The 26,254-nt window shown below is 42.2% G+C and overlaps 1 protein-coding gene across 7 annotated transcripts in view; it reads left to right on the top strand.

Annotated features, from left to right (window-relative positions):
- The window catches only part of mical3.L (microtubule associated monooxygenase, calponin and LIM domain containing 3 L homeolog), a 168,153-nt gene extending 149,089 nt beyond the window's left edge, over positions 1-19,064 (top strand). For 2 of the 7 annotated variants that reach the window (XM_041585918.1, XM_018240908.2), the window contains 6 exons: positions 91-185; positions 4,673-4,780; positions 5,914-6,007; positions 15,358-15,457; positions 16,840-16,913; positions 18,291-19,064. In XM_041585918.1, the coding sequence (XP_041441852.1) occupies positions 91-185; positions 4,673-4,780; positions 5,914-6,007; positions 15,358-15,457; positions 16,840-16,913; positions 18,291-18,475 (656 nt within the window). In that variant the 3' untranslated portion in view covers positions 18,476-19,064. Of the gene's footprint in view, positions 1-90; positions 186-370; positions 425-3,891; positions 3,943-4,672; positions 4,781-5,913; positions 6,008-8,374; positions 8,426-12,341; positions 12,408-15,357; positions 15,458-16,839; positions 16,914-18,290 lie in introns of all 7 variants that reach the window. The other 5 variants (XM_041585913.1, XM_041585914.1, XM_041585915.1 and 2 more) reach the window with 5 other exon arrangements.
- The last annotated feature ends 7,190 nt before the right edge of the window (positions 19,065-26,254 follow it).

The raw sequence follows: 26,254 nt of genomic DNA, 5'->3' as shown, positions 1-26,254 counted from the left end.
GACCTCAACTCTATAACTGCTCTGTAGTCGTAATTGGGACATGGTGCCTAAATTTGGGTATGAAGTGACGGTCACCTCTCTGTCTACTAGACCTGCCTCTCCGACGTCACCTGAGCTTTTCTGAGGACTCCGACCTGTCCAGTGACGATGTCTTAGACAAATCATCCCAGAAATCTAAACGTGAGGTAAGTGGGTCTCCATAGTGGGCAGGTCATTCCAATGGGGGGGCAACTTTAGACCCAAGTGTGTTTAGTGTCTATGGCCATTCTGTGGTGTATGGTTTATTGTGCTTTGCTCTATTTGCTCTCCATCTCACTAACATTTCCATTCATTTTATTTATCTTTTCGTTTGCATGCTTTCCCTTCTCAGCGGTTTCCCAAAGCCTCACATCGTGTCCCTGAATTTCACTTGCACAGAGACGAGGTAGCTGGCAAAGTCAATTGGCCTTTTTAATAGTCTTTTTCTCATTGCTTGACAGGGAATCTCATATTGTGCTGGTTACCTGATGTACAGAGAATTGTAGCACTCCATCTGTTCCTTTATAATGCTTTAGGGTAATAATTGGGGTATCCTTAATATGGAAGTGGCCCCCTATGTTTGCTCATAGTCTGTACAGAGAGATCCCATAAAACTATGGCAGCATAGGTATTCCCCTGTACTAAGCACAATTCAGCAGGAACAGTCCCCTTAATTTGCTCATAATCTGTACAGAGAGATCCCATAAAACTATGTCAGCAAAGGTATTCCCTGTACTAAGCACAATTCAGCAGGAACAGTCCCCTTAATTTGCTCATAATCTGTACAGAGAGATCCCATAAAACTATGTCAGCAAAGGTATTCCCCTGTACTAAGCACAATTCAGCAGGAACAGTCCCCTTAATTTGCTCATAATCTGTACAGAGAGATCCCATAAAACTATGGCAGCATAGGTATTCCCTGTACTAAGCACAATTCAGCAGGAACAGTTCCCTAAGTTTGCTCATAGTCTGTACAGAGAGATCCCATAAAACTATGGCAGCATAGGTATTCCACTGTACTAAGCACAATTCAGCAGGAACAGTCCCCTAAATTTGCTCATAGTCTGTACAGAGAGATCCCATAAAACTATGACAGCCTAGGTATTCCCTGTACTAAGCACAATTCAGCAGGAACAGTCCCCTAAGTTTGCTCATAGTCTGTACAGAGAGATCCCATAAAACTGTGGCAGCATAGGTATTCCCTGTACTAAGCGCAATTCAGCAGGAACAGTCCCTAAGTTTGCTCATAGTCTGTACAGAGAGATCCCATAAAACTATGGCAGCATAGGTATTCCCTGTACTAAGCACAATTCAGCAGGAACAGTCCCCTAAATTTGCTCATAATCTGTACAGAGAGATCCCATAAAACTATGGCAGCATAGGTATTCCCCTGTACTAAGCACAATTCAGCAGGAACAGCCCCTAAGTTTGCTCATAGTCTGTACAGAGAGATCCTATAAAACTATGGCAGCATAGGTATTCCCTGTACTAAGCACAATTCAGCAGGAACAGTCCCCTAAATTTGCTCATAATCTGTACAGAGAGATCCCATAAAACTATGGCAGCATAGGTATTCCCTGTACTAAGCACAATTCAGCAGGAGCAGTCCCCTAAATTTGATCATAATCTGTACAGAGAGATCCCATAAAACTATGGCAACATTTTATGATGATTTCAAAATATGAAATAGTTCTTTGAACTAACGCTTGTTCCTGCACACTTCAGGCCCTTGTGTCGTGTGTAATAACCTATGTGCCAGACAGCACCATAACATAGACCTAACATATTTATAACTACAAATGAACACACTCTGTCCTTTGTAACTATTGGTGTAACTAATACAAAAACCAGGACTGGCTTGTTTAATCCATTCATTTTGTATCTTTAATAATTAGGGTAATCACAACTGTCATTTTTTTTGTAATAACACTGTCATTTTCTGCTTTCCATATTATTTAGCAAAAAGTGTCATTTCACATCAGTCTCGTTTAATTCATGTTTTCTGCCTTTTTTTTCTTTTAATTACAAGGAATTTGCAAAAGAAATAACGCTATACAAGGAGCTTGAGAAATGTCTACAGAACCATTGTGCCAAGACCCCTTTCATTGTTAACGAAGTCTTTAATTGAAGATGCAGGGATAGCATATTTGAGTCATATTCTGCCTCCAATCGATGATTCTGAATCTGCATTTAAGTGACAGAATGACTGGCCAATCAGTGAACTCTATATGGCAGATTTCTGCCTCCAATCGATGATTCCGAATCTACATTTAAGTGACAGAATGACTGGCCAATCAGTGAACTTTATATGGCAGATTTCTGCCTCCAATCGATGATTCTGAATCTGCATTTAAGTGACAGAATGACTGGCCAATCAGCGAACTCTATATGGCAGATTTTTGGCCGGGTTCCCTATTCTAGTTGCAGTTCTAGGGAATCTGGCCAGCATTTAGCCTTGTTTCTTAACCAGGGTCCCCCAGATGTTACAGAACTACAAGTCCCAGCAAGTATTAACTTTTGACTTTATATTGTGGGGCGTTGTAGTCCATTAACATTCAGGGACCTATGGTTAAGGAAAAATGACTTTAATAGCATCCTAATTATTCAATAATTATGTTCTCCAGCTCTTTGTATTTTATGGTTTTCATTTTTAACCTCTTTGTTGCCTTGGATTTATCAAGCTCACGTGGGGGGTTAAATTAATAACCACATACAGTAGCAGCCAAACCAGCTTATAAAAACTATAGAAATGACCAGGATCACATGGTAAATGCACATTAAATGGTGCAATCCTTGCTATGACCACTAGGGGTCTCGTTGCTCTTATGCTGAAACACTATGGGGCAAATTCACTAACATTCGTAGTTTCGCCAGGCGCAACTTCGCCGCACTTCGCCAGGCGTAGTTTCGCCAGCGCTCCGCAAATTCACTAAAATCCGAAGTTGTGCACAGGGGTAGCATAAGATTGCGAAGTTGCGCTAGCGTTGATTCGCTAAGTGAAGCGAAGTTACGCTAGCGAAGGCTAATTTGCATACGGCGCCAAATTCAAATTTCAATGGAGGAATACGTATCAGCACTACAAATGCCTAGAAAACCTTCAAAACATCAAATAAAAATTTTATTTTGCCCTACACATGTGCCCACTGTCTAGGTAAGTTGCCATGAGTCAGGAGATGTAGGGGGGAAGGAGGGGAGCCCCAAAAAAAATTTCGATCTTTTTCAGCCTATCACCCATAATGTAGAAAACACGCCAGAGTTTTTTGGGACTTACAAAAAAATTTTGACTTTTTTTGAAGCAATCCCTATCTACTCTATTGCGCTTCGACTGGTCTGAGGTGCGAAGGAAGTTTAGCGTAAAAGGTAGCGTTCAGCACACTGCGCGCGTTAGTGAATTTGCGTAGTTACGTCGCTAGCGAAACTTCGCCAGGCGTAAGGGTGCGAAGTAACACTAGCGAAACTACGCCAGCGTTCGTTAGTGAATTTGCGCAGTAACGAAAATGCCAAACGCTAGCGAATTAACACTAGCGTTCGGCGCTTAGTGAATTTGCCTATAGGTGCTCTGCCTACCTTGCCTTGCAGTTTGGATAGGTGATCGAGCAGTGTGGCTACCAGCGTTTTAAAAATAATATACCTATATAAATATATGGCGATAAATTAGGGCACACTCAATACAGAGGGGCAAATGCCTAGGTGCATAAAAAAGTTACATATAGAAATATAGATTCATATATTAATTGCTGGGGATTTCCCCCCACCCTGTGCCGATAAATCCAACAGCAAAGTAATTAATTCCATGCCATTAATAATGTGTGTTTTAATTCCATTTGCTTTAACCAATTTATTTTGCTCCGTCTCCCCGCTGTGTTGTGTCAGTCGGTGTATGTACCCCACGCCTTGGCGTTCAGAAGGTCATACTCAACAAAGGTAGAGACATCCTTACAAATCCTTTGCTATTGCTCTAATTCTTTCTTAGCTCTCCCAGGCCCTGTCGGGCAAACTGCAAGACATTGCTTATAAGAGCAGCCGCACTTGGCTTCATTTCTTTTTTTGACCTGTTCTGTCTCTTTAAAGGGATACTGTCATGGGAAAATGTTTTTTTTTTTTCTTCAAAACGCATGAGTTAATAATGCTGCTCCAGCAAACTTCTGCACTGAAATCTGTTTTTCAAAAGAACAAACAGATTTTTTTATATTTAATTTTGAAATCTGACATGGGGCTAGACATATTGTCAATTTCCCAGCTGCCCCAAGGCATGCGACTTGTGCTCTGATAAACTTCAGTCACGCTTTACTGCTGTACTGCAAGTTGGAGTGATCACCCCCCTCCCTTCCCCCCACCAGTAGCCTCACAACAGAACTGATAAGGGTAAGCTCCTAGGACAATGTTGGAGTGTCCTGCCAAAGTTCCAGAGGATTTTGTGGTGAGCCTCAACCGTAGAGGGCATTAGGGAAGAACAAATCCAATGAGCCCTTTTTATTTTCACCCTACGTCTATGATATTTAGCTCTGCCTATATCTATTGTGGGCCCTCAATGTCAGGTTCCCTGGTGGGCCCTAGGACTGGGGTTATATTTGGTAAAGCTTATCTAACAGAGAGCTGTGAATTTGCCTACTTTGATGGCACTAAACCCCCTGCGTTTCTTCATCGCCCACAGAAAACCTACACGGACGAGGAGCTCAACGCTAAACTAACAAGGCGGGTGCAGAAAGCGGCACGGAGACAGGCCAAGCAGGAGGAGCTAAAGCGGCTGCATAGGGCACAGGTGGGAGCCCTAATTCATTTATTCCGTTTGTAGCACCATTGTGGAGAGATAGATAGAGGCACTGGCTCATTTTAGGCCATACCACACATATAGTGTTGAAGTGGGAATATTTAAATCTAGGGTGTAAGAATTGTGGGAGTATAAAATAACCTGGGTATAACCAACACCAAGGGGCATAACTTGATGTAGCACGTGATGTAAATACAGGAGGCATAACCAGGCAGGGTCGGACTGGGCCGGCAGGACACTGGGAAAAAACCCCGATATTATCGGTTCTCCCTTTTGGCCCCCGGTTGCCGCGCGAGCAGGAAAAACAAAGGTAGGTGCGGTGGGCTGGAGGGGGGTTGCGGCATGGGGGGCCTGAGGTGTCTTCCTACTAGGGCAGGGGGTTTAGGGGCCCAGAAGCAGCAGCCCTGGTGGGCCCCACAGTCTGACTCTGTAACCAGGTCATCAGGGGACCCCAACTGGTAGTTTCAGATTCTTACTGGACCCCATCTATCTGTGTGCCTATGATGTCTGCTCCCCCTACAGTTATGCCACTTCCAACACCTTTTAAGAAATGTTGCCTTATCAATATACTCTTTAGATCGGACCACCGGGCACTCTCCAAAAAACAGCGAAGTCTGCACGCTCAAAATTAAAAACAAATGAATTTTATTTCATCAAAAAAAAAAATTGCTAAAAAAGTGGCCCCAAAGTCCTTACGCATTTCGACCGTTAAGGTCTTCATCAGGGGCAAATCATACAAAATAAACAAAGAAAAAAAGCCAGGCACTCTCCCTCTCTTCCCCTTTCTTTTATCCAAATTCAGGGCTGCTATGAGACATCATTGGGCCCTCTTGCCCTGGGGGCCCTAGTAATTAGACCTCCACTGCCAGGGCACCCTTGGTGATAGATCCTACCAGCCACGTAGAATTGTGTAGTATAAAAAAATGCCCAACTTAATGCAATTCCACAAATCCACCCAGCTATGTCCCATTACGCCCAGAACATGCCCACAGTCTATTTGAAAGGCAAATGGAGTGCTTTCTCATGCCCCCGGGTGACCCCAGTCATGTGTAACTATGTGTAACCAAATATATGTCCTGGAATGAGCCCATGGCCGAGAATGCATTTTCCCATTTCTCTTGCAGATCATTCAGCGGCAGCTGGAACAAGTGGAAGAGAAGCAGCGGCAGCTGGAGGAGCGAGGGGTAGCCGTGGAGAAAGCTCTGCGGGGAGAAGCAGGTATTTCTTTAACTGCCCCATAAATGTCTACTTAATGTTTGGCAGGTTGATATGTGCATAGTTAGAGAATACGGATTCAAAATCTGAAGATATTCCTTCTTATCAATGATGGTTTCACGGTATGGGTGCCAGCATCTGCAGGGATTGGGGTTCTGGGGCAGATGTTGGCTCTGAGTGCACCCCCAATACATAGATGTGCTGAGAATAAACCTGAGCCAGTGGGCAAGTGATTATAAAGGGGCTGTTTGTATGCAGGGTCAGCGAACCTTAACCCCAGTCTGGGGCAATTCCCAAAATCCCCTTCCTATTTGCACCAAAAACCTCTATACCATTTGGCAGTGTCTTCATGTGTTAGTGTGGGCCTTGGATGTCAGGTTTGTGGGGGATACCGATAAAATTTGGTAACTGGTAGATGGTTGTCTTGTAAGACCATTTTGATTTATTTATTATTGTTAAAGGAGAAGGAAAGCTACCAAAGCAGTTTATTGCCAACAGATTAGCCACAACAGTGCAAGCTATATCACTATGTTTATTCTGCAGAATGCTTTACCATACCTGAGTAAACTGCTCTAGAAGCTCTCTCTCTTTTTGTTTATGATAGCAGCTGCCATATTAGCTTGGAGTGACATCACTTCCTGCCTGAGTCTCTCCCTGCTCACTCATATCTCTTGGCTCAGATTACAGCAGGGAGGGCGGGAGGAGCAAACTGAGCATGCTCAAGCCCTAGCCCTGGAGGTTTAAGTTGAAAACAGGAAGTCTGATACAGAAGCCCATGAGTACAATATTTCAAACTAAACAAAGACGTTGGACAGCACTGTTCTTTGTTATTCCTAAACTAAATACATGATTATAAAAGCATCCTGTATGTGTGTAACTGCCATTATGTAGTCAATGCTGTTAAAGGAGAAATTAAACTCTTAATAAAAGCTACCTGGAAATGCTGTATTTTATATACTGTACTTACTGTCCCAGGCCAGAGGTTCAGCAGCCCTATCACAGTAATGATCCAGGCCTTCACGGTTGTCCCCAGCAGCTCTCCATCTTGGATCTTGTTAGGCATCTTTTTGTGGGTGTTTCAACTTTACTACCCGATGCTGCAGTGCATTGTGGGATGCAATATTCACACATCATGGTGACAGTGAGACAACCTTGGTTACTGGCTGATCCCACACAAGCCCCGTTTTTAGCTGCTAAAAAATGCAAATTAGGATTGGGGAGGGGATGAAGAAGGGGGAGGGGAGCCTGGTACATTGTACATCCAATGTTTCCACATTCACGTCTGGAATTCTACTCCTGGCAGGGAAAAAAATCTGATGTCCCCTGGCCCCCAGGGTTTGTCACTGCCCGTAGCCTGAAGGGGCCCTGGTATAAATTTTAGATAGTGCAGGCAAGGCCATACTGGGTGTAAGCGGTATATATACTGTATATATCCTCCCTGCCTGCCATATTCTACTAAAGTATGTTTTCATCTGTACGGTCTAGTCGCATGCTGTGTCTGCACGATATTCACTGCCTCTACTGTGCTGTGTCTCTTTGTCTCTACTACTTCTGTGCTCTCTCATCCTCTTGGCTTTCTCTGTCCATTGGCATTCTCATCATTCTCACCTCTCTTATTCTTTATATCCTCCCTGCTTTTATCATCTGTTCTGCCCCCTGTTATTCTCTGATTTTTTCTTTTATTCTCCAATTCTCTTCTGTCCTGCTCTGTTATTCTCTGATTCTCACCAAGCACTCCTTCTTCTTTAATTCTCTCCTGCTCGCCTCTCTTATTCTTTATATCCTCCCTGCTATAATCTGCTCTGCCCCCTTTTATTCTCTGATTTTATCTTTTATTCTCCAATTCTCTTCTTCCCAGCTCTGTTATTCTCAGATTCTCACCAAGCACTCCTTCTTCTTTAATTCTCTCCTGCTCATCTCTCTTAATCTTTATATCCTCCCTGCTTTTATCATCTGTTCTGCCCCCTTTTATTCTGCAATTCTCTTCTGCCCGGCTTTGTTATTCTCTGATTCTCCCCAAGCATTGTCTCTTCTTCTTTAATTCTCTCCTGCTCGCCTCTCTTATTCTTTATTTCCTCCCTGCTTTTTTATTCTTTCATTTTCTCTCTTATTCTCCAATTCTCTTCTCTACCTCCTTTTATTCTCTAATTCTCCCCGAGCACACTCTCTCTTCTTCTTTACTTTTCTCCTGCTCCCCTCTTATTCTTTATTTCCACCCTGATTTAATCATCTGCTCTGTCCCCTTTTATTCTCCAATGTTCTCTCTTATTCTCCACCATTCTTCTGCCTGGCACTGTTATTCTCTGATTCTCTCCTGCTCTGTCTCTGTTTTGCTGATGCTATAACTCTCTTCACCATTCCTTGTTGTAGACTATTGGGGAGAGTCTTATTACAGTGACCTCATCGATTTGCACCTGGGTGGTATGTATGGCCAGAAGTACACCCCAGTACTAACCTGCACTCGCCCCAGCTCTTACTCCCTCCGACAAGTTTCCCCCCTTGTTCCCTCTGATCCCCCTCCAACCCACTCCCCCCGAAACAACAAGAAGAGTCATTGTAGAGCCAGAAGTCCTGGTACAGTTGCAGAGGTGATGGTCTTTCCCTTTCTTTCATCCCGTGACATTAACACTTGCATGTTTTATGGACCTAGGAAACATTTCCTATAATTATTACTTTATTTCCACATTTAAGCTGATTTTTAGATTCATTTTCACTTCTCCTAAAATAGGATTTGCAGCTAAAATCTTTACAGGGCAAAGAAAGCCAAATCCACCAGTTTGTACCCAATGGGGATCCCAAGCTGGCTCTCCTTTCTAAAAACAAAACAAAAACACTCCGGTCCATTAGGGCACCTTGCTGCCATCTTCAGGGTAGCAGTAGGGATTGCTGGGAAAACAAAAAAAGATGATTCTGCAGAGTTTAATTACACCTAGGTCCAGTGTGTTATCTCATTAAAAAGCACTTGCATTCAGGGTCTGGCTGTGCTTGGCACCTCAAGTTAGAGGTTGGGGGGGGAACTATGTGCCACCCTGCAAATGCACCATTGCTAAATGCAGGCAGCACTGTATTCATGGGGTACATGCAGATCCCTGAGCTCCGATTTAAACTTGCAGTTCTGAGGCCCAAAATTAATACAGTACAGTCTGTGCACTTTGTAAAATACCCCTTTTACCTGTTATATCTTAAAGGATAAGTAAACCTTAAAAATAAGTGAATGAAAAATTGACGAGGGGGGCTATTCTAAGCACTTTTACAATGTACACTCATTATTTTTTTTTTTTTTAATTCTAAGATATTATTGGATACATGTACTGTTAATATGAATGAATTTTGTTACAACGGGGCCACCTGCTGGTCATTTTCCCACCAGTCTGACCACCAAGTAGTCAAGGAAGTTGTCAGGAGAAAGAAAGAGGCTGATGTTCTTCTGCTTAGGAAAGATGTGAGAAAGGCTTATAATTTTATTCCTAAGCAGAAGAACATCCGCCTCTTTCTTTCTCCTGACAACTTCCTTGACTACTTGCTGGTCAGACTGGTGGGAAAATGACCAGCAGGTGGCGCTGTTGTAACACAATTCATTCATATTAACAGTACATGTATCCCTTAATATCTTGGAATTAAAATAAATAAATAATGAATGTACATTGCAATTTTACCTTCACTTATTTCTAAGGTTTACTTATCCTTTAATGCCTGTTTAAGGGCATGTTCATAGAAGAGAAACCTACTTATAGCGTACAGTTCAAGAAAGCAATTCCCTGATATTCCTAAAAGTGCCTGCTGATATCAGGAAACTCCATTTGTCCTTCATAACAGCATATTAGGTTTTAAAACCATATTAAATAATAATAATAATAATAATATATAATAATAATAATTGTACTAACAGCATATGCTCCTTTGTCCTGACTGTTGATGCCCCTCTCTAACCAACCTGCCCGATTACCAGCTAAAAAAAACTAAAAACAGTTAAAATAATTTCGTATTTTATACCCCAGAGATTTATTCACAGAAATTAATATGAATCGGACACATATAAAATGATGGTATAAAAAAACATGAATTCTGCATGAACTTCCTGTTTCAATCATTCATTCCAAATATCATAATGTTCCTAACCCCCCCCCCCACACACACACACACATATACTTACCCATCATTCTGTGTGTGTCACATGGTATAACTGAATCAGTGCAGGCAAACACATAGGAATAAGAAATGAATTATTAAGGCCACATGGTATAAGTGTATCAGTAAAGGCAGAGAGAAAATACAGGGCAGTGCCAGGCATTCCTTCATTTATGGAGCAGAAGCTTTAGGTCCAAACCCAGATCCACAGACAGGTCCCATTAATCACCCCTCTCCTGAACCCACAACCAGTTACAGGACATAATAGGTTTATGTTCATCACAGGGAACACCTTAAGCAAGTGTCATGCGATTGGCTGATGAGGTGCAAACTGCAAGGAGACAGTCTCTACTAGAGTCACATAGAAACAAGTCACTAACTAATTATATCCAGGGCCCTGCCCTCTTTGCTTACTGCACTTGTACTCAGAGGTGGGTTGAGGGGGCTGCATCTTTTATGGACGCTGTCCCTGCTGAATTGTGCTTAGTACAGGGAATACCTATGCTGCCATAGTTTTATGGGATCTCTCTGTACAGACTATGAGCAAACTAAGGGGCTGTTCCTGCTGAATTGTGCTTAGTACAGGGGAATACCTATGCCGCCATCATTTTATGGGATCTTTATGTACAGACTATGAGCAAACTTAGGGGACTGTTCCTGCTGAATTGTGCTTAGTACAGGGGAATACCTATGCTGCCATAGTTTTATGGGATCTCTATGTACAGACTATGAGCAAACTTAGGGGCTGTTCCTGCTGAATTGTGCTTAGTACAGGGGAATACCTATGCCGCCATCATTTTATGGGATCTTTATGTACAGACTATGAGCAAACTTAGGGGACTGTTCCTGCTGAATTGTGCTTAGTACAGGGGAATACCTATGCTGCCATAGTTTTATGGGATCTCTCTGTACAAACTATGAGCAAACTTAGGGGCTGTTCCTGCTGAATTGTGCTTAGTACAGGGAATACCTATGCTGATATAGTTGTATGAGATCTCTCTTTACAGACTATGAGCAAACTTAGGGGACTGTTCCTGCTGAATTGTGCTTAGTTCATTGAAATACCCATGCTGCCATAGTTTTATGGGATCTCTCTGTACAGACTATGAGAAAACTTAGGGGCTGTTCCTGCTGAATTGTGCTTAGTACAGAGGAATACCTATGCTGCCATAGTTTTATGGGATCTCTTCTTTGGAGAGTTCTGTTTACATTTTATACCCTTTGGGATTCTTGGAATGGGATAATAACACTAAGAGGCCTATGGGAAGAGATAATATGCTTTCAAGTGTGTCACAAAATCAGTAGCTGCTTTGGCCAAAATTGCAAGCAGAGCCAGTAACATCCTTATAGAAATTAAGGAAAATGGAGCATAAAAGAATAGATACATTTCTATATTTAACATCCAAGCGTTTTCCTGGGCTGGAGCACTGCTGTCCAACTCTTTAGTTAGTCCATGATTAGGTTCTGGGATCACAAAGACCTTACTGTCACATGTCATGGACCCATTGGACAGCAACCAATCATAAATTTGCTTTCCCGATTCCAACTGCAGGAGATCAGTGAACACCGACTGCTCATTGGTTGGTGCATGATTCCAGGGCTAGGATGAAAAGGAAAGTCTAGGCCAATACAATTCTTTGTTCAACATGAGCACAATAATAAGGCCTTGTGTTGAATATGTACTCTGCTTGTTCTTATTTAATTGAAAATATAATTGTTTTTCAGTTTATCAGTAAAACACATATTTTTGTTAACCTTCCTGTCTCCTATTGCAATTCGTTTGCTAAAAAGCGAGATCCTGACCTCTGTATAAACAAACCCCTCTCTTCTCTGGCTTTTGGATAAGGAGGAGTTCATTATGCAGGGGACTGTTTTCCCAGGTATATTTGGTCTTATGGTGTGATTGACTGTACCAGCAACTTCCCGTCTCCGGCCTCCCCGGGGGCTAAGATATAACTGGGAAAATAAAGATTTTGGTGGTGGGGGGGGTGAAGTTGATTGAATCCGTGTGTATTTATTTATATCTTAGTTTTGCTTCCGACCTTCTTCTTGTTGTTTCCTGTGTTTCTCACTCTCACGTTCTGTCCTTTTGCTTCTCTCCTTTTCTTTGTTTTGTCCAATGTCGCCGCCCTCACCTGCCGTTCCCTTCCTGCTGTCTCACACCTGCCACGCTCTCCTGTCCCTCTCTTACCTTTCTCATTCTATGAAGTTGATCCCGTTGCCGGGACTCCTCGCCGTAGACCTCTCTCCTTCTGCCCCTGCTGTGCCCATGAAGGTAAAGTAGATTTGTGCAGTGCCCCCCACTCCAAGCATGCTGATTGGGCCGGTCCAACCCCCTGTGATAAGAGCACCGCATACACCCGGCTCTCCCTTCACTCTCCCCAGATCCCATGATCCCCTGTGAAAATGGCTTGCATGAGGCTTGTTCCTTACAGCAGGTGTATGAGAGTGCAAGGAAAATGTCAGTTATTTTAGCTGACTACTGGAAATTTAAAGGAATGTTCAGTATAAAAATAAAATGTGGGTAAATAGATAGTCTGTGCAAAATAAAAAATGTTTTTAATATAGTTAGTTAGGCAAAAATGTAATGTATAAAGGCTGGAGTGACTGGATGTCTAACATAATAGCCAGAACACTACTTCCTGCTTTTCAGCTCTCTAACTCTGAGTTAGTCAGCAACTATAAGGGGGCCCACATGGGACATAACTGTTCAGTGAGTTTGCAATTGATCCTCAGCATTCAGCTCAGATTCAAAAGCAACAGTTATGTCCCATGTGGGCCCCTTTAAAGTCGCTGACTAACCCAGAGTTATAGAGCTGAAAAGCAGGAAGTAGTGTTCTGGCTATTATGTTACACATCCAGTCACTCCAGCCTTTATACATTACATTTTTGCCTAACTAACTATATTAGAAACATTTTTTATTTTGCACAATCTATATATTTACCCAGTTTTTAATTTTATGTTATTTTTACTGAACTGCTCCTTTAAAGGGATACTGTTGTCATGTCTTTACTAGAAATGCAACAAAGCCAAAACTTCATTTGGGGTTCAGTCGTCCAAAAATGAACCATTCAGTGAATCCCTAATAATTCATGTCATTCCATTTAAAGGGGCAAATAGGGCTCTTACCCTGACCCCCCTGTGGAAATAGGGCCCCGTCGATACTGGTTATTACTGCCTTCATAATTGCAATGCCTAGCTTTGATATTGCTGCTGCTATGGCAACAATTGAAAATGACGTCACTTGTGTTCCTAAAACAAGGCATTGCCATTGCTAGGGCAACAAACCAGTAGCCACAGGCCACAACAGGTAAGGACTGTCCTGCCCCTTTCAGGTCCAACATTTGGTCAAGTGCTAATTAGGTGACAGATTTACCAAAAGTTCACTATTTAGAGTGTTCTTCCCTTAAGTTATCCTTAGGCTATCAGATGAACTTCTGGAATAAGTAGGGCATTGGACATTTGCCACAATTATCACCCTAACTTGCTTTCACTCTGCCCCTAACACATCTGGCTACCAAAGAGGGTCATTTTAGAAGCTTATGGGCTTGTTCGTTCTGCCTTAGAATTTCCCAGCAACAGAAATATACATGACCCTTTCCTATGGAGGGTAATTAACCTGAGCTATATCCTGCTTTTCTCCGGATCCTCCCCAGCCCAGTTCCTGATCTACCTTGGCACCGCCCCTGATCCACCCATGCACCGCCCCTGATCCACCCAGGCACCGCCCCTGATCCACCCAGGCACCGCCCCTGATCCACCCAGGCACCGCCCCTGATCCACCCAGGCACCGCCCCTGATCCACCCAGGCACCGCCCCTGCTCCACCCAGGCACCGCCCCTGCTCCACCCAGGCACCGCCCCTGCTCCACCCAGGCACCGCCCCTGATCCACCCAGGCCCCTGCTCCGCCCAGGCACCGCCCCTGCTCCGCCCAGGCACCGCCCCTGATCCACCCAGGCACCGCCCCTGATCCACCCAGGCACCGCCCCTGATCCACCCAGGCATCTGCTCCACCACTCACACGAACAACAGGAAATAGACCTCCTGTGTGTTAAAGGGGTTGTTCACCTTTGAATTAACTTTTAGTATGATGTAGAGAATGATAATCTGAGACAATTTGCAATTGTTTTCATTTGTGGTTTTTGAGTTATTTAACTTTTTATTCAGCAGCTCTCCAGTTTGTAATATCAGCCACCTGGTTGCTAAGGTCCAAATTACCCTAGCAACTATGCACTGATTTGAATAAGAGACTGGAATATGAATAGGAGAGGCCTGAATAGAAAGATAAATAATAAAAAGTAGCAATAACAGTAAATGTGTAGCCTTACAGAGCATTTGTTTTTTTTATATGGGGTCAGTGACCCCCATTTGAAAGCAAATGAAGGCAAATTATTCAAAAACTATGAAATATAAAAAATTGAAAACCAATTGAAAACTTGCTTAGAGTTAGTTATAGTATAACATACCAAAAGTTAACTGAAAGGTAAACCACCCCTATAAGAGTGACTATAACTTTTCTTAGAATTACTATAACTCCATATAAATTAGGGATGCACCGAATCCACTATTTATTTTTAATTAGGGATGGGAAGGGGGAAACATTTTTTACTTCCTGGTTTTCTGACAAACAGTCACGCAATTTCTCTCCCCGCCCCTAATTTGCATATGCAAATTAGGATTCGGATTTGGTTCAGCTGGGCACAAGTACTCGGCCGAATCCTGCTGAAAAACTCAGAATCCTGAACCGAATCCTGGATTCGGTGCATCCCTGATATAAATATATTTAAGTATAATTATACACGTTGTTACATTTACTCTGACAACAGTATCCCTTTCAAAGGTGGGGGGTTATCACTGTTTCTACAACGTTGATGTTTGGACTTGAGACCCCGTGTGATTAAAGTCAGCAGGGCTGTAAATACTTCCCCCTATTGAGCAGATGCAGATATAATTTACTTATATCCCTAGGCTCATGTATTATAGCAGCACGTCATAGAGGCTGCCGAGCTCCTGTTATTTTTCCTTTAATCGGCCCTCATGCTGTTTATTACTGAGGCTCCCAAGTCGTCTTATTCTTAAGCAGCTTCCCTTCCTTCCCTGCACCTCCACCTCCACCTGGGGGCGCTGTCAATCTCCAGCTCTGGTTTCATGTCTTTTTCCTCCATCCTACTCTGATCTTCCTCTCTTTCCTTTCATGCTCATAATCTCCCGTGTGTGTTACAGGGATGGGCAAGAAGGATGACCCGAAACTCATGCAGGAATGGTTCCGCCTGGTGCAGGAGAAGAACGCGCTTGTGCGATACGAATCGGAACTCATGATCTTGTGAGTTATTGGGGAAGCTCTGGGGCCAAAAGGAGGGAGACCATAATAATAAATGTTTATTAGAAGCAGAAATGTTTATCCCGTTAACAGACACAAACACATGCATGTGATATAAATAGAGGTACAGGTATGGGATCCGTTAACCAGAAACCCATTATCCTTAAAGCTCTGAGTTACAGAAAGGCCGTCTCCCATAGACTCCATGTTATCCAAATAATCCAGATTTTTAAAAATAATTTCCTTTTTCTGTGTAATAATAAAACAGTAGTTTGTACTTGATCCCAACTAAGATATAATTAATCCTTATTGGAAGCAAAACCAGCCTATTGCCTTTATTTTAGGGATGAACAGAATCCACTATTTTGGATTCGGCCGACCTCCCGAATCTTTTCTGAATACTGAACCAAATACTCATTTGCATATGCAAAGTAGGGGTAAGAAGGGAAAAACATTTTTTACTTCCTTGTTTTGTGACAAAAAGTCATGCGATTTCCCTCCCCAACCCTAATTTGCATATGCAAATTTGGATTTGGTTCGGGCAGAAGGATTCGGCCGAATCCTGAATTCGGTGCATCCCCAGTTTATTTAATGTTTAAATGACAGGGGTCCCCAACTGCCGGGCTGCGGCCCATTACCGGGCTGTGGACATACCTGAATTGGGCCGCCGAGCTGAATCCGCACCACATTTAACCTGGACGCACTGAATTTAACGTGAATACATCGAAATCCGGACACACCGCATTTAACGCACTGCATTTAATGCGGATGCATCAAATTTGATGAAGACGCACCACATTTAAGACGGGTGCACCGTTTTAACCCGGACACACCGCATTTAACGCACTGCATTTAACGCGGATGCATCAAATTTGATGCGGACACACCACATTTAACCTGGGCGCACCGCATTTAACGCATTTAATGCTGATGCATTGAATTTGACGCGGACGCACCGCATTTAACCCAGACGCACCAAATCTGACGCGGGCATGTTCAAATTTGATATGCTGCACACGAAATTTGATGCTGGTGCGTCTGAATTTGACGCGGTGCAGTTGACACCCCCCCCCCCAAAAAAAATCTGGCTTTACACCGGTCCCTGGGGCAAAAAAGGTTGGGGACCGCTGTTCTAGTAGACTTAAGGTATTAAGATCCAAATTACAGAAAGATCTGTTATCCAGACAACCCCAGGTCCCAAGCATTCTGGATAACAGGTCCCGAGCATTCTGGATAACAGGTCCCATACCTGTGCTTTCCTCCGTTAAATAACTGACATTGTACCTTTAAGGGAAACCCCAGTTGAGACCATAGACCTGCTGTTTGTGACTACTGTACAGGTTTTGGGTAGAAACTCCTCATTCTCTCCATTTGCATTAACTTAGTGCCCGGGAGTTGGAGTTGGAGGACAGACAGAGCCGACTTCAACAGGAGCTCCGAGAGCGCATGGCAGTGGAAGGTAGGGGCCGCCAAAAAATCTCGGCTTAATTGGAAGATTAAAGGGGCGGTTCACTTTTGAGTCAACTTTTAGTATCTTATAGAATGGTCAATTTGAAGCAACTTTCCAATTGGTCTTCATTACTTATTTTTTATAGTTTTTTAATAATATGCCGTCATCTTCTTTCTAGCTTTCAAATGGGGGGTCACTGACCCCATCTATAAAAACAAATGTTCTGTAAGGCTACGCATTTATTGTTATTACAACTTTTTATAACTCCTCTTTCTATTCAGGCCTCTCCTTATTCACATTCCAGTCTCTTATTCAAATCAATGCACGGTTGCTAAGATAACTTGAACCCTAGCAACTAGATGGCTGAAATTGCAAACTGGAGAGCTGCTGAATAAAAAGCTAAATAACTCAAAACCACAAATAATAAAAAATGGAAACCAATTGCAAATTGTCTCGGAATATCCCTCTCTGCATCATACTAACAGTTAATTTAAAGGCGAACATCCCCTTTAAGTTCTGACTTCAGGATTTTGTAGTAAAAAAAACGAGACGACATAAAGTCTTTAAAGCCACTCAATAAGCAATACTGCCGGGAGCAAATACAATTCCTATAGTTTTACAGTAATAGTTCCCGGTAAATAGACATTTTGAATTTAAAGGCGAACTAAAGACTAACTAAAGAAGTAGCTATAAATGTTATATATTATGTTATGTGCTTCTGTACCAGCCCAAGGCAACCACAGCCCTTTAGCAGTAAAGATCTGTGTCTCCAAAGATGCCCCAGTAGCTCCCCATCTTCTTTTCTGCTGATTCACTGCACATGCTCTGTGCTACTGTCACTTACTGAGCTTAGGGACCCACTCACAATATACAGTACACATAGAATAGAAATGTCACAATATAAGGCTGATTAGTAATTAATACAGATAATTACTACATGGCGGCACAGAAACCAGTGCAATTAGCATCAGTATTTAATAATCAGCAAACCTGTAGCATCAGCTTATATTACAGCCAGGGAAGCTCATTTTCTGCTGGATAATTAGTGACGAGCCCTAAGCTTAGCTTCTCAACAGCCAATCAGAGCCCACTGAGCATGTGAGTGTCACAGACACTTTCCAAGATGGTGACCCCCTGTGACAAGTTTGAAGTCCTGGATCATTGCTGCTATTGACAAGCTGAAACTTTAGCCTCGTGCAATAAGTTCACTATATAAAATATGGCACTTTTAGCCATAGTCATGTTTAATGTTTACTTTAAGAACACAAAGGAATGTTATTGTCTTTGCACTGCCGGTTCTGACTCCTAAAACCAGTTGCTGCTACATTTGTTTGAGAATCATGTCAGCCAGTCTATTGGGTAATCTTCTTTTATTTCTCTTTGCAGATCACTTGAAAACGGAGCAGGAGCTGGCGGACGAGAAGAAGATACTGAACGAGATGCTGGACGTGGTTGAACAGAGAGACGCTCTGGTGGCCCTGCTGGAGGAGCAGAGACTGCGAGAGAAGGAGGAGGACAAAGACCTGGAAGAGGTCATGTTATCCAAGGGGTTTAACCTCAACTGGTCCTGAGATCCGCCCCCCCCCCGTTATTTTCCACGTCCTCTTTCCTCCTCAGCTGGGAACTCGGACCCCCTGCACTGCTGTTCCGGCACATGAAGAAGGAGGGTCTTTATGAGGCTCCCGTGCAAGTGTCACGTGATGATGCTGGGAAGGTTGCCGTGCACTGTGACTCCCTGTGCAGCGGATAAAGCTCCTATACAGGAGAGCATTAGCTGCACACTGGCGCCCCCTGCAGGGCAGGATGAAATCTGCACATCATATTCAGGTTTACACAATGCTGCCATATATATATATATATATATAGTAGTGCAGAGTATGGCCACTCGTTATAGGGGCTATAACTATATCCATGTGAGGAACATACACCGGAACCACCAGTATTTCCCTCCGAGTGATGTTCCGCCTCCTAATTTTAGAAAGGGGAAATGTGTTTGTTTTTGTTTTGTTTTTTTGTGGTTCTACTGCTTTTTTTCCTTATTATTGAGAACCTTGAAGGCCGGAATGTATGGCTATTAGAAGCCCCGCGGACTTCCTTAAAGAGAGAGAGTTTTATTATATTATTATTATTATTTAACATAGCTGCTTTTATCCGAAAATATCCTGCTTTTCCACCACCCACTTGGTTTTTAATCCACGCAGAAAGTAACCGGAGGAATCCCCCAGCGTTGCAGTAAGGGCAAGTCTCGCCCGTTGCAGTTACACGTCACCACCGGGTGGCGCTACTTCTTCCAGATTTCAGTGCGATGGTGCAGCTCCGCGGGATTCAACAGTCTGTGCCTGTCCCCGAGCTACAGAGTAGAATAAAAGGGAATCAGTTGCCGTTGCTAAGGGGAATGCCCATGGATACGTTCTATGCTGAAGAAGAAACAATGACGCACTGCCGTGTTTAATCAGAACATGTTTCATTGACCACTGACCCAGTTTCCCAGGGTCACAATCCCCCCGTGTTGTATTTATTTCATTTGTTCATGTGCCGCTTCAGCGACATCTGCCGTCCAATCAGGAGCTGCCGTTGATGGTGATGCTCCTTGAAACCCTATTGCCCCATTTTCTGTATTCCCATAACTGCCGTCTAGTCTTCTCTGCCAACCCCCCATTTCATTAGGGGAATTCATCTAAATTCATTGCTCATCTCCTCCTGCTGTCTCCTCCTTCTCTGCCCTTTTCCTTTCCCACCACCATTTTTGTCACCAGTTTTCCCTCTTTATAAAGTTTAGTCTAGGAGCATTTGCCCAGTATCAAAGTTAAGATATTTAAAGATTCTTAGTAGGGATTCACCGAATCTACTATTTGGGATTCGGCCCAATCCTTTGTGAAAGATTTGATCAAATACCAAACCGGATCCTAATTTGCATATGCAAATTAGGGGCAGAAAAGGAAAAAGTGTGAACATTTTTTCTCCCTTCCTTGTTTTGTGATGAAATGTCATGTGATTTGCCTCCCCGCCCCTAATTTACATATGCAAATTAGGATTCGGATTTGGTTAGGCCAGACACAAGGATTCGGCCGAATCCTGCTGAAAAAGGCTGAATCCAGGATTCGGTGCATCCCTAATTTTTGAGTGACCGTAGCACCTAAACCACAGCCAAGATCTGTATTAAAAGAACAATATGGCCGCCACCGCATTTAGAGGGACTCCCGCTATAAGGCTACAATTTTTTCATTCAATAATGCAGAATGTCTGCTCATCTTTAGTCATCCCCTGCTCTTTGGAAAACCTTTTTTTTTTTTTTTTTTTTTTTTTAGGAAATGTTACTTTTTCTTAAATTAGCCACAGAGTTTCAGTTCAGTTGTGTAAGATCTGCGTGCCTCGGCCATGATCTGGGGAAAATAACCCCGCCCTCTAGTTTTCATTGGCTATAAATACCCGTCTTAAAACATGGTTTCTTTTTTTGCACTTTTTTTTTTTTAAATAATAATTCTGTCAATCGTATCAGATTGCAGAGGAGACTCAATCCTTATACTGCCAGGTGGAAACTCAACAATATAAAGAAAATAATCCCTTTTACTTGCCCTTTATGTTTTCTCCAACCTGTACATTATCCCTGGCGTTGGGGCATAACTAGATCAGGGGGCGGAGCTGCGGAATAGGCTCTGCAGTTGAGATCTGCAATGCGACGCTGCAGCATATAAAGAGGTGAGGACGGCCTGTGCTGGAATCAAAAGAATCATCTTTTCTCTGTAATGTGTGTTCTGTCCCTTTAACACAGGGCTGTCCAACCCTGCTGCATTGCCTAGCAGTCCTGATGGGGCTTCTGGGAGTTGTAGTTCAGACACTGAACACTTTGTGTCATCCCTTTCATGACAACAATGTGCTGATTGGGGAATTGTCCTGACCCCTTTAAGGACACGCCCACCGCTTGGCCAATTACCGCCTCCCCCTGGCACCCAGCGACTGTAGCCCCTCCCCCTGGAGAAGCCGCATAGACACTGTTTCACTTTGTGTTCATATTAACTTATTTTTTAATACTTGAAAGATTTGTTGTTTTTTATACATAAAGGTTCAGAAGCGCTACCCTGTGTCTCGCCTTTTATTTATCTGTAATTATACCTTACCTTGCCCTTTAAATGCACAAAACATCCTTTCATTTTTTTTTGGTGTTACTGGTCCAGGGACCAGACCTGGTTCTAGTTTATTCAGTCACTTACTGCCAGGTTACAGGATTCCATCAGCCAGCTTATTCAAATGGGGGTCAGTGACCCCGGCAGCCAAAAACAATTGCTCTGTGAGGCTACAATTTATATATTTATTGTTACTTTTTATTCCTTATCTTTCTATTCAGCCCCTTAACTAATCTATCGTTTACGCTACTGTCTGGTTGCTAAGGAACACTGGACCCTAGAAACCAAATACCTGAAATCAAGAACGGCTACAAAAAGCTGAATAATTTAAAAACGAAAGATTTACACATTCACTTTGATATATATCTGTATATAAATATATATTCTGATTCCTATGAATCTCTTGGGGTGGGGGAAGGTTTCCATCATCTGCTGGCAAGGGATGCAGCCATATTGGATTTCAGAGAGCCTGGTAGTTGTGTACAACATATTTGCTATCTTCTGCAACAGCAACGTGTCCCTGAAATACCCACATAAACATTCTATAGAGACATAATGTACCTTGCAAAAGTATTCAGCCCCTTGAGCAATAACTTCCTTTCCCTCAATAACAAATCCTACATAAAGGATCAAATATCCTTGTATTTTACAGTAGGGGGTTCATTATGCCGTATAATCGTATAATACATGTCCCTTTATAACTCAGCCTGCAGCCTTGTGTCTTTATATGGTCACAGAACAACCCCTCAGTGACTTCTAATATCCTTATCATTTACAGTAGGGGGTACATTATCCCTTATAATACATGAGTGATACTCAGAGTTCCCTGTATAACTCAGCCTGCAGCCTTGTGCCTTTATATTGTCACAGAACAACCCCTCAGTGACTTCTAATATCCTTATCATTTACAGTAGGGGGTACATTATCCCTTATAATACATGAGTGATACTCAGAATTCCCTGTATAACTCAGCCTGCAGCCTTGTGCCTTTATATGGTCACAGAACAACCCCTCAGTGAGTTCTAATATCCTTATCATTTACAGTAGGGGGTACATTATTCCTTATAATACATGAGTGATACTCAGAGTTCCCTGTATAACTCAGCCTGCAGCCTTGTGTCTTTATATGGTCACAGAACAACCCCTCAGTGACTTCTAATATCCTTATCATTTACAGTAGGGGGTACATTATCCCTTATAATACATGAGTGATACTCAGAGTTCCCTGTATATGATTTGGCCCCACAGTTTGTGTTTATGCGGATGTCTGTGTTTTGGTTACAGTTCCCCCTTTCTTATTCGTTTGTCAGTTTACTCGAAGTCTTGGCAGCTAATTGCCAATGGACTTTGGTAGGAAATTCCTCTGCAAGGTCCCGTGTGAGATTTGTGATCAAACTTTCCTGTTCTCCTTTCGATAAGACAGTGACGTGTATCAGTAACATCTCATAATACAAGGAAATAACTTCCCCACTTGGTTACTGGAGACATAAAAAAACCTGTTCCATTCAGGACACCTTCCTGCAACTTGTGCCCCATGTAAAACTCCCCTTATTGTTTATTGGGCTCTGGGTTATTCTGTAACACTTTCCCTTTCCCAGCAAAGCTCATCAGATTCCTATCACTTATAAAGGATAATGTACCCCCTACTGTAAATAAGGATATATGGTCACAGAACAACCCCTCAGTGACTTCTAATAAAGACACAAGGCTGCAGGCTGAGTTATACAGGGAACTCTGAGTATCACTCATGTATTATAAGGGATAATGTACCCCCTACTGTAAATGATAAGGATATTAGAAGTCACGGAGGGGTTGTTCTGTGACCATATAAAGACACAAGGTTGCAGGCTGAGTTATACAGGGAACTCTGAGTATCACTCATGTATTATAAGGGATAATGTACCCCCTACTGTAAATGATAAGGATATTAGAAGTCACTGAGGGGTTGTTCTGTGACCATATAAAGGCACAAGGCTGCAGGCTGAGTTATACAGGGAACTCTGAGTATCACTCATGTATTATAAGGGATAATGTACCCCCTACTGTAAATGATAAGGATATTAGAAGTCACTGAGGGGTTGTTCTGTGACCATATAAAGGCACAAGGCTGCAGGCTGAGTTATACAGGGAACTCTGAGTATCACTCATGTATTATAAGGGATAATGTACCCCCTACTGTAAATGATCAGGATATTCAGGGGCGATCCTGGCCCCTCCGCCGCCTGAGGCAGCAGCAGTTGCTGCTGCCCCCCCCCCCCTCCGTTGGAAATTCGCTCTTAAAGTACCAGGAGCAGCATTTTTGCCGCCCCTGGTACCTAGTGGGGTGCTGCCGCCTGAGGCGACAGCCTCAACTTGCCTCATTGGCCAAGCACCCCTGAGGATATTAGAAGTCACTGAGGGGTTGTTCTGTGACCATATAAAGTCACAAGGCTGCAGGCTGAGTTATACAGGGAATTCTGAGTATCACTCATGTATTATAAGGGATAATGTACCCCCTACTGTAAATGATAAGGATATTAGAAGTCACTGAGGGGTTGTTCTGTGACCATATAAAGACACAAGGCTGCAGGCTGAGTTATACAGGGAACTCAGAGTATCACTTGTGTATTATAAGGGATAATGTACCCCCCTACTGTACATGATAAGGATTTTAGAAGTCACTGAGGGGTTGTTCTGTGACCATATCAAGTCACAAGGCTGCAGGCTGAGTTATACAGGGAATTCTGAGTATCACTCGTATTATAAGGGATAATGTACCCCCTACTGTAAATAAGGATATTAGAAGTCACTGAGGGGTTGTTCTGTGACCATATAAAGGCACAAGGCTGCAGGCTGAGTTATACAGGGAACTCTGAGTATCACTCATGTATTATAAGGGATAATGTACCCCCTACTGTAAATGATAAGGATATTAGAAGTCACTGAGGGGTTGTTCTGTGACCATATAAAGACACAAGGCTGCAGGCTGAGTTATACAGGGAACTCTGAGTATCACTCATGTATTATAAGGGATAATGTACCCCCTACTGTAAATGATAAGGATATTAGAAGTCACTGAGGGGGTTGTTCTGTGACCATATAAAGGCACAAGGCTGCAGGCTGAGTTATACAGGGAACTCTGAGTATCACTCATGTATTATAAGGGATAATGTACCCCCTACTGTAAATGATAAGGATATTAGAAGTCACTGAGGGGTTGTTCTGTGACCATATAAAGGCACAAGGCTGCAGGCTGAGTTATACAGGGAACTCTGAGTATCACTCATATATTATAAGGGATAATGTACCCCCTACTGTAAATGATAAGGATATTAGAAGTCACTGAGGGGTTCTGTGACCATATAAAGACACAAGGCTGCAGGCTGAGTTATACAGGGAACTCTGAGTATCACTCATGTGTTATAAGGGATAATGTACCCCCTACTGTAAATGATAAGGATATTAGAAGTGACTGAGGGGTTCTGTGACATATAAAGGCATGTGACAGTCCACCAATCATGGAACTACAATGTTACTTGTAAAATCTGCCCTCGTGGAAAGACTTGCGTAATTAAATGCTTCAGTCTACCAGAGGGTTTATTTGCCTTCCGCCAGCCTTTCAGAGAAATAAGTCAAATCTGAGAAGCCACAGAACAATCCAGCTCATCATTATCAGGGGGAAGTTTGATATATTTTACTTGGGTCTATAAAAACATGACTGTCAATCTTTGTGGTTCCATCAAGACAAAATGAAGAAGTCTTGTGGTATATGTTCCTATATATATATATATATATATATATATATATATATATACTCACATGCGTTTATTATAGAATTAGGGACACGCGGGGTTAAAAACAGATTTGTCTGGGGGTTGAATGGTGCAGCTGGAGGTGTGAGATGCAATAGAGGAGAAGTTATATTTTCTATTGCTGCCATCCTGATTGGCTACTGCCTCAACCATGCAGAATTCTGATTGGCTACTGCCTCAACCATGCAGGATTCTGATTGGTTATGTTCATATTAATACAAGAACAGAAGCCAGATCTTCTTCGATACATCTTGTTAGCAACAGTGTGTAAAGTCTGTGTACCTGGAACATCAGGCCTGAGGCTCATGTCTTGGTGTCAGCTGTTAGGGCACGTTCTCTGTTTCCTGACAGGGCGGGCGAGTGTTTCTTGTAAATGAAATCTGATTTTGCTTTCTGTAGCATAGGGAAGTAAACCCTGAGCAACAATGCACTGGTTCACCTTTAAGTTACTAAGTTACAAGTTACAACTTTTCAATTGGACTTAATTTTTTCCTTTTTATAGTTTTTGAATTATTTGCCTTCTTTTTCTTTCTCTTTCCAGTTTTCAAATGGGGTCACTGACCCCATCTAAAAAACAAATGCTCTGTAAGGCTATCTATCTGACTATCATCTATCTTTCATCTATATATCTGACTATCATCTATCTATCTATTTATCTATCTATCCGACTATCATCTATCTATCTATTTATCTATCTATCTGACTATAATCTATCTGTCTGTCTTTCTATCATCTATCTGACTATAATCTATCATCTATCTAACTGACTATCATCTATCTATCGGACTATCATCTATCTATCTATTATCTATCTATCTATCTATCTATTATCTATCTATCTATCTATCTACCTCTATCTATCTATCTGATTATCATCTATCTATCTATCTATCATATATCTATCTATCTATCTATCATCTATCTATATATCTATCATCTATCTATATATCTATCATCTATCTATCTATCTATCTATCTCTCTGACTATCATCTATCTATTTATCTATCTATCTGACTATCATCTATCTGTCTGTCTTTCTATCATCTATCTGACTATAATCTATCATCTATCTAACTGACTATCATCTATCTATCATTTATCTATCATCTATCTATCTGACGATCTATCTGACTATCATCTATCTATCTATCTATCATCTATCTATCTGACTATCTATATATCTATCTATCATCTATCATTTATCTATCATCTATCTATCTGACTATCTATATATCTATCTAACATCTATCTATCCATCATCTATCATCTATCTATCTATCTATCTATCTATCTATCTATCTATCTATCTATCTATCTATCTATATATCTGATTATCATCTATCTATCTGACTATCATATATCTATCTGACTATCATCTATCTATCTATCTATCTATCTATCTATCTATCTATCTATCTACCTACCTATTCGTTA

Source organism: Xenopus laevis, chromosome 3L, assembly GCF_017654675.1.
Source record: "Xenopus laevis strain J_2021 chromosome 3L, Xenopus_laevis_v10.1, whole genome shotgun sequence".
NCBI classification, from domain to species: domain Eukaryota; kingdom Metazoa; phylum Chordata; class Amphibia; order Anura; family Pipidae; genus Xenopus; species Xenopus laevis.
This window is presented reverse-complemented; position numbering and strand designations above follow the sequence as displayed.